Source organism: Oncorhynchus nerka, linkage group LG9b, assembly GCF_034236695.1.
Source record: "Oncorhynchus nerka isolate Pitt River linkage group LG9b, Oner_Uvic_2.0, whole genome shotgun sequence".
Lineage (NCBI taxonomy): Eukaryota > Metazoa > Chordata > Actinopteri > Salmoniformes > Salmonidae > Oncorhynchus > Oncorhynchus nerka.
In genome coordinates this window covers 5,034,527-5,051,435 of record NC_088424.1, presented here as the reverse complement: position 1 = coordinate 5,051,435, position 16,909 = coordinate 5,034,527, and the positions used below count along the sequence as shown (strand labels likewise).

At 41.5% G+C, this 16,909-nt stretch overlaps 1 protein-coding gene across 2 annotated transcripts; it reads left to right on the top strand.

Annotated features, from left to right (window-relative positions):
- Nucleotides 1–9,601: 9,601 nt before the first annotated feature.
- Nucleotides 9,602–16,214, top strand: LOC115114157 (B-cell lymphoma 6 protein-like). 2 transcript variants are annotated; one of them, XM_029642176.2, is made up of 8 exons: nt 9,602–9,646; nt 12,273–12,444; nt 12,570–12,791; nt 12,983–13,980; nt 14,092–14,250; nt 14,454–14,584; nt 14,728–14,865; nt 15,138–16,214. In XM_029642176.2, exons 2-8 carry the CDS (start codon nt 12,284–12,286, stop codon nt 15,279–15,281), a joined length of 1,953 nt encoding a protein of 650 aa, XP_029498036.1. In that variant the 5' UTR covers nt 9,602–9,646; nt 12,273–12,283; the 3' UTR covers nt 15,282–16,214. The 2 variants fall into 2 exon arrangements, with proteins under 2 accessions (XP_029498036.1, XP_064869358.1); XM_065013286.1 differs by lacking the exon at nt 9,602–9,646 and having other exon boundaries at nt 9,683–12,444.
- The last annotated feature ends 695 nt before the right edge of the window (nt 16,215–16,909 follow it).

Below are 16,909 nucleotides of genomic sequence, written 5' to 3'. Positions count from 1 at the left end.
ATACATTTTTGAGGCTGCTTCTCGGGCTTCCAGCCGCGCTGCCGTGCTGCCTCCTCATACCCCCACCTCTCGGCTTTCACTGCCTCCAGCTCAGCCTTGGGGCGGCGATATTCTCCAGCCTGTGCCCAGGGTCCCTTGCCGTCCAGAATCTCTTCCCATGTCCAGGAGTCCTGAGATCGCTGCTGCTGCCCGTTACCACGCTGCTTGGTCCTTTGGTGGTGGGTGTTTCTGTAACGGCTGTCTTCCTCCTCCTCCAACGAGGAGTAGTAAGGATCGGAGGACCAATGCGCAGCGTGGTAAGTGTCCATATTTAATAGAACAAACTGAACACGACACAATACAAAAATAACAACGTGAAATAACAAACCAAAACAGTTCCGTGTGGAACACACAGACACAGAAAATAAACACACATGAAGCACAAGTGGGAAAAGGCTACCTAAGTATGATTCTCAATCAGAGACAACTAACGACACCTGCCTCTGATTGAGAACCATACCAGGCCAAACGCAAAACGCAACATAGAAAACAGAACATAGACAAACCCACCTGACTCACGCCCTGACCATACTAAAACAAAGACATAACAAAGGAACTAAGCTCAGAACGTGACAGACCCCATCCCAATCCCCCGGCTAAAGCCCCTCTCCATTCTCACCATGTCACAAAAACATTTCATAAAATTACATTGTAGTTTAATTAAGTCCTTCCTTTCCTCTCTCCCAAACCAAATCCATCCTTCTCCACCACCCCTTCCCAGTTCTCCCCCATCCTCTGCGTTCCCTACCATACCCACAGCACTGCTGGGAATCGGAGTTGAGACTTGATTGTTTTTTCCTCCAGTAACTGTCTAATGGGAATGAATTGTTTACATTTTTTCCTCAGCTTAGCAGACAGATCCTAGATGAATCAAATTGACTGGTCATGGATTTTAATCTCTTTTCCTCCCTGTGCCTTCAGAATATTGACTTTGGTCTGATAGTTCCACATCTTAAAGATTACCATGCAAGGGTATTTAGCTTTCTTCTGTTTCACACTGATCTGATGGCATCTCTCCAGGTCCTTCGGTGATACATCCCTGCCAAGCTCCTCCGATAGCAGCTTGATCACGTAACTGGAAAGGTCTCCTTTTGCCTCATCTTCCGGTAGGTAGAATATTCTATTTTTTTTGGTTGTCTCATTCTGTTTTCTTGCTGGTCCAATTCATCATCTAAAGTTAGCATTTTGTTGTCCTCTTCGTCCACATGCCGGCCCTGTATATGCATATCTGACATGATAGACTATACTTTCCTTTCGAACAAATCAAAATGTTTAGTTTGTTTTGGTGAACATTGAGAGCATTTTAGCTGTTTTCCTGAATATCCTTTAGCTGTTTGTTCCTTTCATTTGCATCTCCAAGTAGTTTTTTTGTCTTTTCCTCTAAGGGAAGCCATGGTTTGTTGGGTTCGAGGCGCATCGTCGCTTTTCCCACAGATTGGTTCACTCTTGAATTGAATGTTAATTTCACTTCTATAAGCTGCCTCCAATGTCGTTGATGAGAATTTGGCAGTACATCCAACCGGCCTCACAACCACAAACCACGTGTATGGCGTCATGTGGGTGAGCGGTTTTCTGATGTGAACAGAGTGCCGCATGGTAGCGGTGGGATTATGCTATGGGCAGGCATAAACTATGGACAAGTCCCACACATATTCTGAAATTCCATTTATGTCTCAGTCAATTCAGAAAGTAAACAAAGGAGCAATTCCTACTTTTCTGGTATTGAAAATAATTGAATTAGAATATTTGTGTACTTCCTGAATCCAGTTTGTTGTTGTATATTTAGTAACAAAATATAGTTCAGCTGTAAAAATACATTAAAAGTTGTTTCCACTAAGATTACAGGAATTATTATTGTTATTATTATTTTTTACCATTTTGTGTCGTAAGAGCATCTAAAGTTTAAATGCAATTGCAAGGGAGGCATGCCAAGTTCATTTGCAGGATGGGCCAAAAAGTACCCAAGTGCATTATTCTAAAATGGATTAAATATTTTGTTCCCCTCATCAATCTACACACAATACCACATAATGACAAAGAGAAAACAGATTTTTAGACATTTTTGCAAATGTATTCTAAATTAAAACTGAAATACCTTATTTACATACGTTTTCGGACCCTTTGCTATGAGACTCGAAATTGAGCTCAGGTGCATCCTGTTTCCATTGATCATCCTTGGTGGTTCTACAACTTGATTGGAGTCCACCTGGGGTGAATGTAATTGATTGGACATGATTTGTTAAAGGCACACACCTGTCTATATATATATACATATATATATATATAAATTCGAAGGAATTTTCTGATCTCAGTCTGGGGGTGAAGGGTCACCTTCCAACAGGGTAACAACCCTAAGCACACATCCAAGACAACGCAGGAATGGCTTCAGGACAATGTCCTTGAGTGACCCAGCCAGAGCCTGGGCTTGAACCCGATCGAATGTCTCTGGAGAGGCAGTGACGCTCCCCATCCAACCTGACAGCGCTTGAGAGGATCTGCAGAGAAGGGGAGAAACTCCCTAAATATAGGTGTGCCAAGCTTGTAGCGTCATACCCAAGAAGAGTCTGTAATCGCTGCCAAAGGTGCTTCAACAAAGTGCTGAATAAAGTGTCTGAAAACTTGTTTTTCATTTTTTAAATAAATTTGCTAAAATTTATAAACCTGTTTCCTCTTTGTCATTACGGGGTATTGTGTGTAGATTGATTACAATTATTTTTTTCCCCTCATCAATCTTAGAATAAGGCTGTAACATAACAAAATGTGGAAAAAGTCAAGAGGTCTGAATACTTTCCAGAAAGCACTGTCGCAATACACGAATACAGTATTACATTACTGTATGACTGTAAAATCTACCACAAAATGAATAGCAATGGCTGATGGTGTCATTTCAGGTTTTCACAAGTTGAATCACATGATTTCATTTATGGGAAATCATATGATATCACACATGAAGTTTCACATATGAAATCATGTAAAAACGTATTTTTGGAGCACACTTCTGAAGTGTGCCAAAAACACATGATTTCACTTGTGCAAAATGTGGAAATGTCACGTGAAATCATGTGGTTTTTCCATCAGGGAAGACCTGATAATTGGTATTTGTTTAAGTAAGTATTTACCACAAGCTGTGTGTGTGTGTGGGCTTGTTCTTTCCCGTGTTCAATTTACACCAAAGGGTACATCGAGTCTCGGAACGATGCCGCTAAAATGATTACACCGCATGATATTTCAACTACTGACGATAACAGCGAGTACGACAGACCTACAGATTAGGCAATCACATCCTAAAATAGACCTCTTAGTTGCCATGGTCACCTAAACCTCTTTACCTTTTGTTAAGTCTGTAGGCTTGAGAACAGCTGGAGATGTTCCAGCTTCAAATGCCTTAATTAAGATATTACAGGGTAGCGTTTTATTTTAGTCTAATTTCAGCTGGTGTTTGTCTGTTATTTACTAAGCAATAATGTAGTAACAATGAGTACTTGCTTCTTAGTTGCTTTTAAACACAGTTAACTACAGGTATGAAATGGTAAGTCATATTGTTTATTCTTTACATCATTATGTAAATAAATACCCCTTTCACAAGGTTATACCATTACCTTCACCTCCTCAGTCTTACCACATCATTGGGCTTAGATTAGCCTACTCAGGAATCACAATATAGATTAGAATGGAAATAAAATTGACAACCCAGAGTGCTTTTCCAAATGTTTCATAACTCACGGCTAGAATTGCATCACTGCCATACGTTGCACGCAGCTTCTTGCCAAAGGCTTTGAATGGAAACATATATTAAATCTGTTTTAAAGAATGCGGAAACATGTTTGGAGTCCCATTGGACTCTGTTTAAAAATAAAAAAGATTTGACCAAAAATGAAACCTCTGCGATACTAGAGTGAGGTCAATAGATGAAACATATTTTGATGTGCCCTTGAGCAAGACTTTAACCCTCATTGCTCCTCTAATTTGCTCTGGATAAGAGTGTCTGCTAAATGACTAAAATGTTAGTGGCTTTAACTAGACAGCATAAATCTATGATAAAACACAATTGTATTGTATATTTGTTTGGGGTTGGCCTGGTTATTTAAAAAAATATTTAGTACAAATATGTAAATGTTTTCCTATTGGGCTATCTATTTATCTGAAAAGATTGATTCTAGTATTTTACTTTGCAATAATTTACAATTAGCATGATTGTATTCTTGTTTCTATTATTCTGTCATAATGCGTAATAATGCATGTTGTCCAAATGAAAATGTAATAGAGCTTTCATCACTAATAAAGTTAACACATTTCAAAATGATAACGACGTTCGATGAATGTGATCTAATAACATGAAATAGGCCACAGTTGTTGCTGTTGTCTTACATACATTTGAAAATCTTTGCATCTAGAGGACGTGTGGTTAGAGAGAGAACATTGCTATATGATCGTAACATTGATTAGTTATGGCCTTTTTCAAAGACAAGTCTTGGTTCGTCCACCTCAACGAGGCCAATAGGATGAACATCAGAGAACAGTTAGTTAAATTATTGTTTTATTAAATGATACAAGTATCAAACTTGGTACACTAATACTAGATACTTTCTAATACTAGATACCTGCAGATAATATAGATATTAATTCTGATTATAAAGTACTGTCCTTAATCAGGGTCATATTGAGTTAATTTGGCCCATAGTCCAGCGGATCAAATTTCAGCATCCTCCTAATGATTTCTAAATATTGTGTCATCTGTGGATTAGAATGATGTGTAACATGTAGAAAAACATGGCTTCATAATAAATAATGGTAGCCTTAGTATGTGTCTCGCACACCCCATTAAAGAAGTTATATTGAAATGGCTTCATGTCCGTTGTTCCATTTTCACATTTTTAACTACGGGGAAGTAAGCACAGGGAAGGTTTCTTGTCACAGTTCTTGAAATTGACAACACACAGAATATTATATTTTATGTCATTGTAATTAGTAGACTTTATGGAACACCCATTTAACAGTTTTAGGTGTTTAAATGAAAAAAATATAGAAAATTAGGATGAAAGTATGTTCAAGAATCAGGACATTTGGTAGATTTTTGGGCACTTCACCGGTTTTCTACTATTATCTAAAGGATACATAGATATGGCATACTTGGGCAATTTTATTGTGTTCTCCAGACCCCCTCAAACATTTTAAGCCATCATTGGTCTGTGTACCAACTATTTATAGAGATACGACCATATGAATCTTGTCCAATATGGAACTGGTTGGTGGTCATTTTGGAAAACGATGTGTAATCAGCGATGTAGTGCTGCCAGAGCTTAATGAAGGATTCATTAGTATTCTGCATAACAGCCTGAATATAATAGCATACTTTAAAGTTACTGTAAGACCAAAAAACACCATGTAATTTCTAATAAGTATTTAAGGATGATTGTGCTGAATGGTCATGTTTTCTTCTCATGACGCAGCCAAAACTAAACAGTGTGTGCCATAGGCTGAATGTGCTCTGGTGGAAACAATACAGGCAGGCTAGTTTGTAGCGTGTTCACATCATCTGCTCAAAGTGCATTTACTCACATCCCTCAAGAAGATCTGAATGCATATTCGGATGAGATCAAATGTTTATGGTTGGCATTCAGATGCAGCTTGGACTGTAAAAACGAGAATAATTATCATTCACGACTGACAGAGATGATGGCCTATTTTGAAGTTAGTTAGGCCTTTATATGGTGGAAACGTTGGTTGAGAAATTATGACCTCATATTTTTTTGGCCGCTCCGGCCCCTTAAAAAAATAGCACTACACCACTGACTATAGTAAGTTACATCTAGAATGGCACTAAAGCTAGACATCTTTGTTTAGACGTTTATTTATTTTTTGTAAAGGCTGAAAGGTCTCATCATCAAAGCATTTCTAATGGACATAATATTTGGTTCTTATCCGCTGGACTAAATCTTGTGACTTGAAACACCCTGGCCAACAATAAATGTGTGATCACGTCAACTACTGTGCATGTAGTGATTACTAATGATTGAACCAGTGATCCTGCATCTGATAGACTCGAGTATTGAGTGAGATGAACGGATGTGAAACGGCTAGCTAGTTAGCGATGGTGCGCGCTAAACAGCGTTTCAATCGGTGACGTCACTTGCTCTGAGACCTTGAAGTAGTGGTTCCCCTTGCTCGGCTTTTGTGGAGCAATGGGTAACGATGCTTCGTGGGTGACTGTTGTTGATGTGTGCAGAGGGTCCCTGGTTCGCGCCTGGGTATGGGCGAGGGGACGGTCTATAGTTATACTGTTACAGATGCAGTTGGCCTATATTGACTAGAGCCTACAGCCATCATTGAGAGCTGTAGAACAGAACCCAATGCAATTAGCCAAGTATGAGACTGTTTTTGTTGATGTTGCCAAATGTTTTGGATCCTATCTGAAACTCTCACTCACTCACACCCACACACACAATGTTACTTGATTTCAAGTATACATCGTAGCCTACTAAACAGTGAATTCCAGAAAACCCTATGGGAGAGTTAACTAGGCAAAATAGGCCGATGTTGTATATCTCCTTTAAGTGTTCCTGAAACTTGTATTATCTGGATAAAACCAAACGTGAACTTCAGAAGGATTTGTGAGCATAGGAGCTCCATTCGCAAACATAATGAAAAATCACCTGTTGCCAGGCATTTCAAAAGCCTGAATTATGAACTAAGTGCCTTATGGTCATATGGTCATTGAATGGTGAAGGTGAGACATAGGGGAGGAGATGGGGATAAATGACTTCTCCAAAAGAGAGATGTATTGGATAGGCTGCTTGGGCACTCTTGCCCCAGCAGGTCTCAGTGAGGACTGTTTTTGTCCTCATTTTTTTGTAGGCTATAAATACCCCGCTGACATTTAGGCTTTATTTTGTGTTTGCGTATAGATTTTGTATGTATTTGATTTTCTTGCCCCCCCCCCCCAGCTCCCTCTGCTGGGATCTTTTGATTGGGCCATTACTGACTTTGTGAATCTGTAAGTATGCCCACCTGTGTGTGGCCTGTATTATTGTTGTAACATTGATTGCCATTGCGTCTTATGCACGCTGAAGAAGAGCTCATACCCCAAACGTTAGTGCAGAAATATAACTGTTAATTTAAGTTTATTCACCGGAGTGCTGTCCTATTTTAGATACTTTTGTATGTGTATGTGAAAACCCTTCAAATATGTGGATTCAGCTATTTCAGCCACACCCGTTGCTGACAGGTGTGTAAAATTGAGCACACAGCCATGCTTTCTCCACAGACAAACATTGGCAGTAGAATGGCCTTACTGATGAGCTCAGTGACTTTCAATGTAGCACCGTCACAGCTTGCCACCTTTCAAACAAGTCAATTCATAAAATGTCTTCCCTGCTAGAGCTGCCCCGGTCAACTGTGTGCTGTTATTGTGAAGTAGAAACTTCTAGGAGCAACAATGGCTCAGCTGCGAAGTGGTAGGCTACACAAGCTCACAGAACGGGACCGACGAGTGCTGAAGCGCGTAGTGCGTAAAAATCATCTGTCTTCGTTTGCAACACTCGCTACCAAGTTCCAAACTGCTTCTGGAAGCAATGTCAGCACAATAACTGTTCATCTGGAACTTCATGAAATGGGATTCCATGGCCAAATTGTCTGGGGCTGTTTGTCATAGTTTGGGCTAGGCCCCTTAGTTCCAGTGAAGGGAAATCTTAATGCTACAGCATACAATGACACTCTAGACGATTCTCTGCTTCAAACTTTGCGGCAACATTTTGGGGAAGGCCCTTTCCTGTTTCAGAATGACATTTTGTTTCTCCGTGCACAAAGTGAGGTCTATACAGAAATGGTTTGTCGAGATCGGTGTGGAAGAACTTAACTGGCCTGCACAGAGCTCTGACCTCAACCCCATCGAACACTGACTGCGAACCAGGCCTAATCGCCCAACATCAGTGCCCGACCTCACTAATGCTCTTGTAGCTGAATGGAAGCAAGTCTCCGCAGCAATGTTCCAACATCTAGGGGAAAGCCTTCCCAGAAGAGTGGAGGCTGTTATAGCGACAAAGGGTGGACCGACTCCATATTAATGACCATGATTTTGGAATGAGATGTTCGACGAGCCTACATTTTGCCTGGCACCTGCACTTCATAGGTTAGGCTACTTAAAGCAGCTATCAGCAGTTGAAACAATAACAAAGTCCCCACCCGTTTTTGTAACAAGCTGGGGGATGGGGCTGGAGAAATGTAACCACTCTAAAATTCATAGACAGAGCAATGTATGCAAGGACTGACCATACATTTTTTACATTTACTTACTTTATAAGCATTGGAGTGAAACATTTTGGGGTCCTGATGGGGTATGACAGTTGAACTAACCCCATTAGGCATTTATAAGTTATATTCTTCAAGAATCAATGGGTTCATATCATCAATTTCAAGTCCAAAAATGGATGTAATCAACTTCAGATTGCCCCTTTAAGTTACATAGATGGAATAGCCTAAACACAGGCAAAAGTTCACACCAAATTTTGTGTCTCAAGCAGCCTACTCGTCGGGCAGTATGCTATCCCTAAAGGAATGATCTCATCTTCGTGTCCCAATCTCTTTATTGACTGCGCGTGCTAGGGGATATTGTAAACGAGTCATGTAACAGTAGGTTAAATAAAATAGGGTTCAAGTGTAAATCCATTCCAACATGTGTATTACAATTTATTACAATGTAATAAATAGATAAACAATACAGAGCGGTTCCGCATGACGCCTAGCCTATAGCAATATAACGTTAGCGCATAACCATTGCTGCCTTTGTAGCACTTGCGCAAAAGTTTTATTCACGCCTATGTAGGTGGAGATTTCTGTACATGTTTTTGCCTATACTTACTATTAAATTACTACTAATACAGAGTCCAACCACCTTAGACTACAACGTTGGGCATTGTGGTGCTATAGGCTACCATTTCCTGAAACTAGCGTGCGTTTCCGTCAAAAAGATTATAACTGTTTTGTCCCCCACAATACAAAAATGAATGTAATTGCTCCTACTTCCACACAACAGTGAACGGAAAAGGTTTTACAATCCAAAGTGGATAGCTGAAACTGAAGACGTCTCCAAAAAGTAGTCTGAACATGTTCGGCAACAAATAGTAGTAATGGTAGGGTTGCGCATCAAATAAAATAAAGCATCTAATGACAGGCAACCCACCTACCTATCGCCTGATTTATAGATCAAATCTCTTTACTCAAAACCTTGCTCGTGTCCATCCTCGTGAACGAGCTCGTTTTCTTCGAGGTCTATATAGAATGGTCAGGTGACCTTGTATGTGGACAGTTACACTAAAGAGGTATAATAGAGCAAGAATGAAATAGTTGTCATAGTTAAAAATCCATGTCACCGTTTATTTTTTAAACTTAATCAATAGTATATCGTCTCTAATTTACGGTCTAAATAGAATATCCAAATATATGTCGTGTAATGACGATAAAAAAGACACACACAACACCATGTACCCTCCCCACTGATTTTGAAATGGTATGGCCCACTGGTAGAATTCCGAGAATTAAACCCTTGAGTTTCTTAGAACTTGATTCTCAGAACTGGTGATGCACGAAGTTTCCAGGAAAGTTTTATAAGGTGATTTTTTCCCCCTCATTATTTTACAGTATAACGCTAGAAGTTGCTTGTAGTGGTAGACATTCGTTGTGGCTCATTGACCGATATTGATACACTTGAAATACTTAAATTCTTTGGATGGTTTTATGTTTTCTTTCGTTTTGGGAACAGTAGGGTCTCTTAGGCTGCAGTTGCTAGACTTCTTGCTGATGTTTATACTTGATTAATGGTTAAATCGTCTAGGATCTCCTCTGCTCAAGCAGCATGCTTGCCAGATATTCAGTCGGAAGTTCGTGGTCCATTCTGTCATTGGGAAACTGTATTGCCACATTATGCTCACTTTTTTTAGCATGTTGGTTAATCGAATATCTAGATATTATCGAGAGATAATATATTAGGCAGAATGTGCAGTTCCTTTATAGCCTATACTACTGTAAATAAAGATGACTTTTGGGTTTATATAGTCAGAATGTTTTGGATTTATACAAAAAAAATCCGGATAAAATGAATTTGATATGATCAAAAAGTGCATCTTTAATAGTCGTTAAATATCAGTAAACTTAAGAGCAAGAACATTCGCACAACAGGGCGAGTCTGTCTTGTTAGATCACTGCGTACTACATTTTAGCTTTGAGCACTGTACTTTTCTCTCTCTTTATGTTGGTTTAACTTCGCTGGTAGATATCCACTAAGGATCTGTCGAATACTTTTTCGTTCAATGCTGAGACAAAACAAACAATATTTTGATGTAGGCATACATTCTTGATTTGTTTTAATGGACCGTTATTATCAATAACTGCCTACTCGTTTTGTACCACATTTACAGTGGGAGCCTCTGTGCAATGTGTAGTCCTGTGGGTACATGCATTTGAAACTCCTAAAAATCCCACAACCTATTATTCGCATTGCCGTATTCCAATTTTTCTCGTTTATTTTTCTAGTTAAAATAAATTGGGTATAACCAGTGTTAAATGTCATATGTTAAACAAGCTGGCTTTCCACGTACAGGCCTATCGAAGAACAGGAAGCGTATTTAGAAGCAACCTAATCTGTGCGCACCCCAAAACGGAATGTACTAAATGCGAAACATGTTCCAAGCGTGAGCCGTCAGCATTTATGGGCTTGGCTATAGGTCAAAAGCAAATAGGAAACGGGGTTTAAATGTGTATTTTATGAAAGTGTTTCTTAAGTAATGTATAGTAAAATATTTGCAGTGAAATAAAGGTCATACTTCCTAAATGTACAAATATTTTATTTGTACGTTTATTGTAAGGGTTAATCATATCTATGGTAAGTCTAATAGCAATATGTAATATTTGGGTACCAGCAAATGGCCTAACTTGTTTACTGTAGCCTGTATAAAGTCTACTTTTCCACAACAGTCATGGCTTGTCACTATTTGTATGTCATTAACATGAGTTCAATGCCTCGGAGTTAGCTATAGTTGACATAGTATTTTAGATCTGTAGCCTCCCTCAGACGTGGTCCCATTTCCAGCAATGCTTTTTACTTCGTTGGACATTGAAATGGTGCCGCCTACACCAAGTTCAATGGTAATAGGATTACAATGGTAATAGGATTATGATGCTACAGTATGTCCTCATATACACTATATATACAGAAGTATGTGGACACCCCTTCCAATTAGTGGATTCTGCTATTTCACCCACTCCAGTTGCTAACAGATGTATAAAATCGAGCACACCGCTATGCAATCTCTATAGACAAACATTGCCAGTAGAATGGCCTTACTGAAGAGCTCAGTGACTTTCAACGTGGCACCATCATTGGATGCCACCTTAAAAACAAGTCAGTTTGTCAAATTTCTGCCCTGCTAGAGCTGCCCTAGTCAACTGTAAGAGCTGTTATTGTGAAGTGGAAACTTCTAGGAGCAACAACGGCTCAGCCGTGAAGTCGTAGGCCACACAAGCTCACAGAAAGGAAGCGTAGCACTCGGAAGCTTCATGAAATGGGCTTCCATGGCCGAGCAGTCGCACACAAACCTAAGATCACCATGTGCAATGCCAAGTGTCAGCTGGAGTGGTGGACTCTGGAGCAGTGGATGAATCACGCTTCACCACTTGGCAGTCCATCAGGCTGGGTTTGGCGGATGCCAGGAGAATGCTACCTGCCCCAATGCATAGTGCCAACTGCAAAGTGTGGTGGAGGAGGAATAATGGTCTGGGGATGTTTTTCATGGTTCGGGCTAGGCCCCTTAGTTCCAGTGAAGGGAAATATTAATGCTACAGCATACAATTACATTCTAGACGATTCTCTGCTTCCAACTTTGTGGCAACAATTTGGGGAAGGCCCTTTCCTGTTTCAGAATGACAATGCCCCTGTGCAAGTCAGGCCTAACTACCCGACCTCACTAATGCTCTTGTGGCTGTGGAAGCAAGTCCCCACAGCAATGTTGCAACATCTAGAGGAAAGGGGGGACAAACTTCATATTAATGCCCATGATTTTGGAAAGAGATGTTCTACGAGCAGCTGTCCAAATACTTTTGGTCATGTAGCGTATAACATATGACAAATATATGACTAGAGGAGCTTTGCATACTTTATGTTTATGTTAATCAGCAACTCTCACAGTCCGAGCTTGGCGGATGGTCCTTTATCAATACTGTATTTTTCCATGTTTCTCCAGATTCTAACATCATGGCCTCATTGGCAGATGGCTGCATTCAATTCACCCGCCATGCTGGTGATGTTCTGCTCAACTTCAACCGCCTCCGCAGTAGAAATATCCTGACGGATGTCACAATCCAGATTGACGGTCAGCGCTTCTGCGCTCACAGGGCAGTCCTCGTGGCCTGCAGGTACGTTCAAGACCCAACTACGTGTTTTTCGGCCAAACGTCCTTCTTGTGCTATGCGACTGCCATTTGTGAGAGAAAAGGGCACAATCCTAACATGCGATTTTCACATTTTTTCCCGTTTTATAGTGGACTCTTTTACTCCATATTCACCGACCCCCTGAAGAGTAACCTGAGTGCCATCAGCCTGGACCCCACGGTGGACCCTGATGGTTTTGCCATCCTGCTGGACTTCATGTACACCTCCACCCTGACCCTGAAGGACAGCCTGGTTTTGGTTACCATGAACACAGCGTCATACCTCCAGATGGAACATGTGGTGGACACCTGCCGCAGGTTCATCAAGTCCAGGTACAAACAACATTTACATAATTGCTCGTCCATTTATACTTGGTTGGTAGCCTCCTAGTGCCTGGAACTTTTCCTGGTCGGGTCTGTGAATATTCCAGGCCTATTATTTTTTATTTTTTTACTTATTCACATCTGAATAGTATCTGTTTGGAACTAAATGGGTGTTTCTCCTTCTTTCCTGGTCCTTTTAGAGAGCAGTCTGTGACTCTGCAGAGAGATGAGGTACTGACTAGCCCGATGCGTCTCTCTCAGGACCTCCCTGCTTTCAGGGCTCTGGATGGGTTGGCGACCAGCCCCAGCCACACATCCATGTCTCCCCTCAGAGACCGGAGGAGCTACTGCCCCAGTGTATTCACTGGTATCAATGCTTCGGGTAGCTCCCACCACGTCCACGGAAAACACATCCCAATGCCCATTGGAAAGCTGCCAGACGCCCTCAATTTCAGTGACCTCCACAAAGGGGATTCCATCTCTCAGAAGCTCTTCTCTCCCGCGAATCGCACAGAGGCCACCACCATCGTCCACCACCCTCTTTCATCCCAGTCCTCATCCTCCTCCGTTACGATCCTCCGCCCCCTCCCCTGCTCCAGCCGCCCGTCGGGGCCCTTTATGGGGCTCCAGGGACCTAAACACAGAGGGGCCTCCCCCATGGAGGAGGACAGCATCCAGCCCCCCCAGCCAGACTCCCTCAGCCTGTCCCCAGGCTGCAGCAAAGGTGTGATCTGCAGCCCGCAGAGCCCCCTCCGCTCTGACTGCCAGCCCAACTCCCCCACCGAGTCCAGCGGCTGCAGCAGGAATGCGACCCAGCCCTCTGGCTGCTCCCAGGAGCCCAAGGCCCGCAACTGGAAGAAGTACAAGTTCATCGTGATGAACCAGACCTCCAGGGAGAAGGACGATGATGAGGCCCAGGGAGGGAGCGCTGAGGCTGGGGACTGCACCACTCCTCAGGGCTCTAACAGGACTAGTGGATCAGAGGGACCGATGAAGGAGCTGCAGGCTGCAGAGATGGTCAACGTGCACGGAGAAGAGATCCTTGTCCCACAGGCCAGCCATCACAACATTAACCAACTGAGATGCTCCTCCTGTGGTACAGATGCCCCTCAGCACCTGATGGTGTGTCCCCGCTCCCCTGGCACCTACAGCGGGGAGGACAATGAGCTGCACTCTGAGTACTCCGACTCAAGCGGTGGTGAGTACTGTACTTCAATTAGTGGGGACAGTGCTATAAACATTGACGCAGTACATTTACATTCATGCTGTTCTACTTTTCATTGACTAAATCTCAATGTTTCTGTTGTAGAGAATGGTTGCAACTTCTGCAACTCAAAGTTTGCGGAAGCGGACTCCCTGAAAGGCCACATGCTCCAGGTCCATGCTGACAAGCCATACAAGTGTGACCGGTGCCAGGCTGCCTTCCGTTACAAAGGGAACCTCGCCAGCCACAAGACTGTCCACACCGGTAAGACATCTTAAAGGAGAGAATCGCCCATTTTCAAGGGTTTATCGTATTTGTGCATCTCTGTGCGATGCACCAGGATTCACCTGGTCAGTCTGTCATGGAAAGAGTAGTTCCTAATGTGTTGTGTGCTCAAGCGCACATACAAGGTCCTGGAATGGTATCAGTGTTTCATGTTTTTTAAAAAAATACTTCTTGCAATCCAGGCGAGAAACCGTACCGCTGTAACATCTGCGGTGCTCAGTTCAACCGGCCGGCCAACCTCAAGACCCACACCCGAATCCACTCAGGAGAAAAGCCATACAAGTGTGAAACGTGTGGCTCTCGCTTCATACAGGTGAGGAAACCGCTATGAACTGTGATTCACTCATGAAGAACAGCTATGTCCAAAACTGTATGTGTTATTGTAATTATATTATTTTATATTTACTTGAATTTATCTCCGACAAATCTAAAGTATCTTATGGATTTTCTTCCTAGGTCGCGCACCTCCGCGCCCACGTGCTGATACATACGGGGGAGAAGCCGTATCCCTGTGAGATCTGTGGGACACACTTCCGCCATCTTCAGACCCTCAAGAGCCACTTGCGCATCCACACAGGAGAAAAGCCCTACCATGTAAACACCTTATCTTTCCGTTCACTTGACCCAGTGTGTATCGGCTAAATTGGGACTGGTCCACTTCCTCAATCCCTTCCTGGCTTCCTGTGACTGTCTATCAATAGCATAAGCAGAGTATCGCTATATACAAGCCAGGGCATCAGCTTAAATGAATATTGGCTATAGCCTCTGTCCTCCCGCTAACCCTTCATTGAATGCATGAATGAACCCGTTGACAGACAGTTTGATTGAATTAGTGACTCATTGCGTTCCATTCTTTTCTTCCTCAGTGCGAAAAATGTGACCTCCACTTTCGCCACAAGAGCCAGTTGAGGCTGCATCTCCGGCAGAAGCACGGCGCGGTCACTAACACCAAGGCTCAGTACCGCCGGGCGAACACGGACATGCTCGTTGGCTTGGCCAAGGCCTGCTAAATGGACACTGGGAAGATGGAGTTTGATTGGCAAACAACCGTCTTACGGTTGTAGTAACACATCATAGCGTCTTACGGTTGTAGTAACACATCATAGCGTCTTACGGTTGTAGTAACACATCATAGCGTCTTAGTACCACACTGTCAGAGATTGTTGTGTTTGTTGGCAAATGGCAGATGGCTTCCCTCCAAATGTGAACATAGAACCATATTGTATAATTCATAGACATTCTACATTATGTTTGTATAGAAGTCCGGTACGTACTGATGGAATGTACATTTAGAAAATTATAGTTTTGGAATATGAATTCTTATATCGTGTAATACTTTTTTGCTGAATGTTTTCAATTGAAGGACAGTGTTCTTTTAGAAGACACTCAAAACTGTTAGAGAATGAGAAACACTGTTACATGGGGTACAATTATATTATAGATAAAGTATATTGGGGCATGTTCAGCTGAAGATAAGCTAATTTATTATCCAGTTCTTTGTAGTTTCTTATATCTTGTATATTGTGAATACATATATATATATATATATATATAATGTAATATCTATCCAGATTACCCTCTGCTGGCAGAGTATGTCTGTAATTACTAAGGTACCAGCCGCTTTTGTCTTTCTACCTAGTGAAAGTTTGTTATTTGCGTCTGTCATTTGGTCAAAATAATATATTATCCGACACGGGTACATATGCAATGTATTTAAGGTGCCTTACACTAAGTTTTTTTTTTTGTCTATTCAGTTCATTACCACAAAGTCCTACGTCAGCACTTTCTACCGTATTTGTTTTGTCTGCTTTTTGTCTCAGGCCAACAAGCTGTAAATACGCCAGCTCTCAAGCTACAAGTCCTCAGGACCGTTATCAACATTTGTCTTTGTAAACTGCAGAGCTTTATGTGACATAGAAATAAAGGAATGTGTTATGAAAACACGAGTGCGTCTTTTGGTATCATTTGTCAATGTGACAATGCAAATAAGAACGTCTCGGAAATATCACATCCTATCATGATCTGGATTGATATGTGATAAACTTGATAGTATATGTGGGGAGACGCAGACCGATGTATTACCCAGGGGGACGGGAAACGGGTTAACCATGTATGTTTAAGAACCATATTTAAGTTTTTTTTTTGTACTGATATTCTACCTTTGACCTGTTTCTTCTGCCAGTATCAAATGTCTGCCAGTGTTGACTGTTATGGTTCAAGTTTAATGCCAGACTGAGCAAAGGGCACACTGATAATGTTTTGGCGACACTGTGTTTCTGTAGCCACTGATGTGACCTATACAAGCCTCTCGGTGAATAAAAGCCTTCTCATTAAATTCACATTTTAAAATCTCTATTACACAGTGTATTTCATTAAACTAAATAATGTGCATTCACAGAAAATCAATTTTGGCAACCCAAGTTATCATTGAAAAGTTATTTTTTTGCATTGGGAAAGTTTCTGAAGATTTGTATTTATTTAAATGTGATTAGTGATTAATTTACATGTGTCAATCAAGTTTAAGGTCAACTCTGTAAGGTGAAAAAAAACTATTTTTTCTTCTTCCCAAAAGAAACATTGAACATCTAATAGTCAAATGAGTGTCAAATTAAGTGTGCTAATTCTAATTTTGGCAATT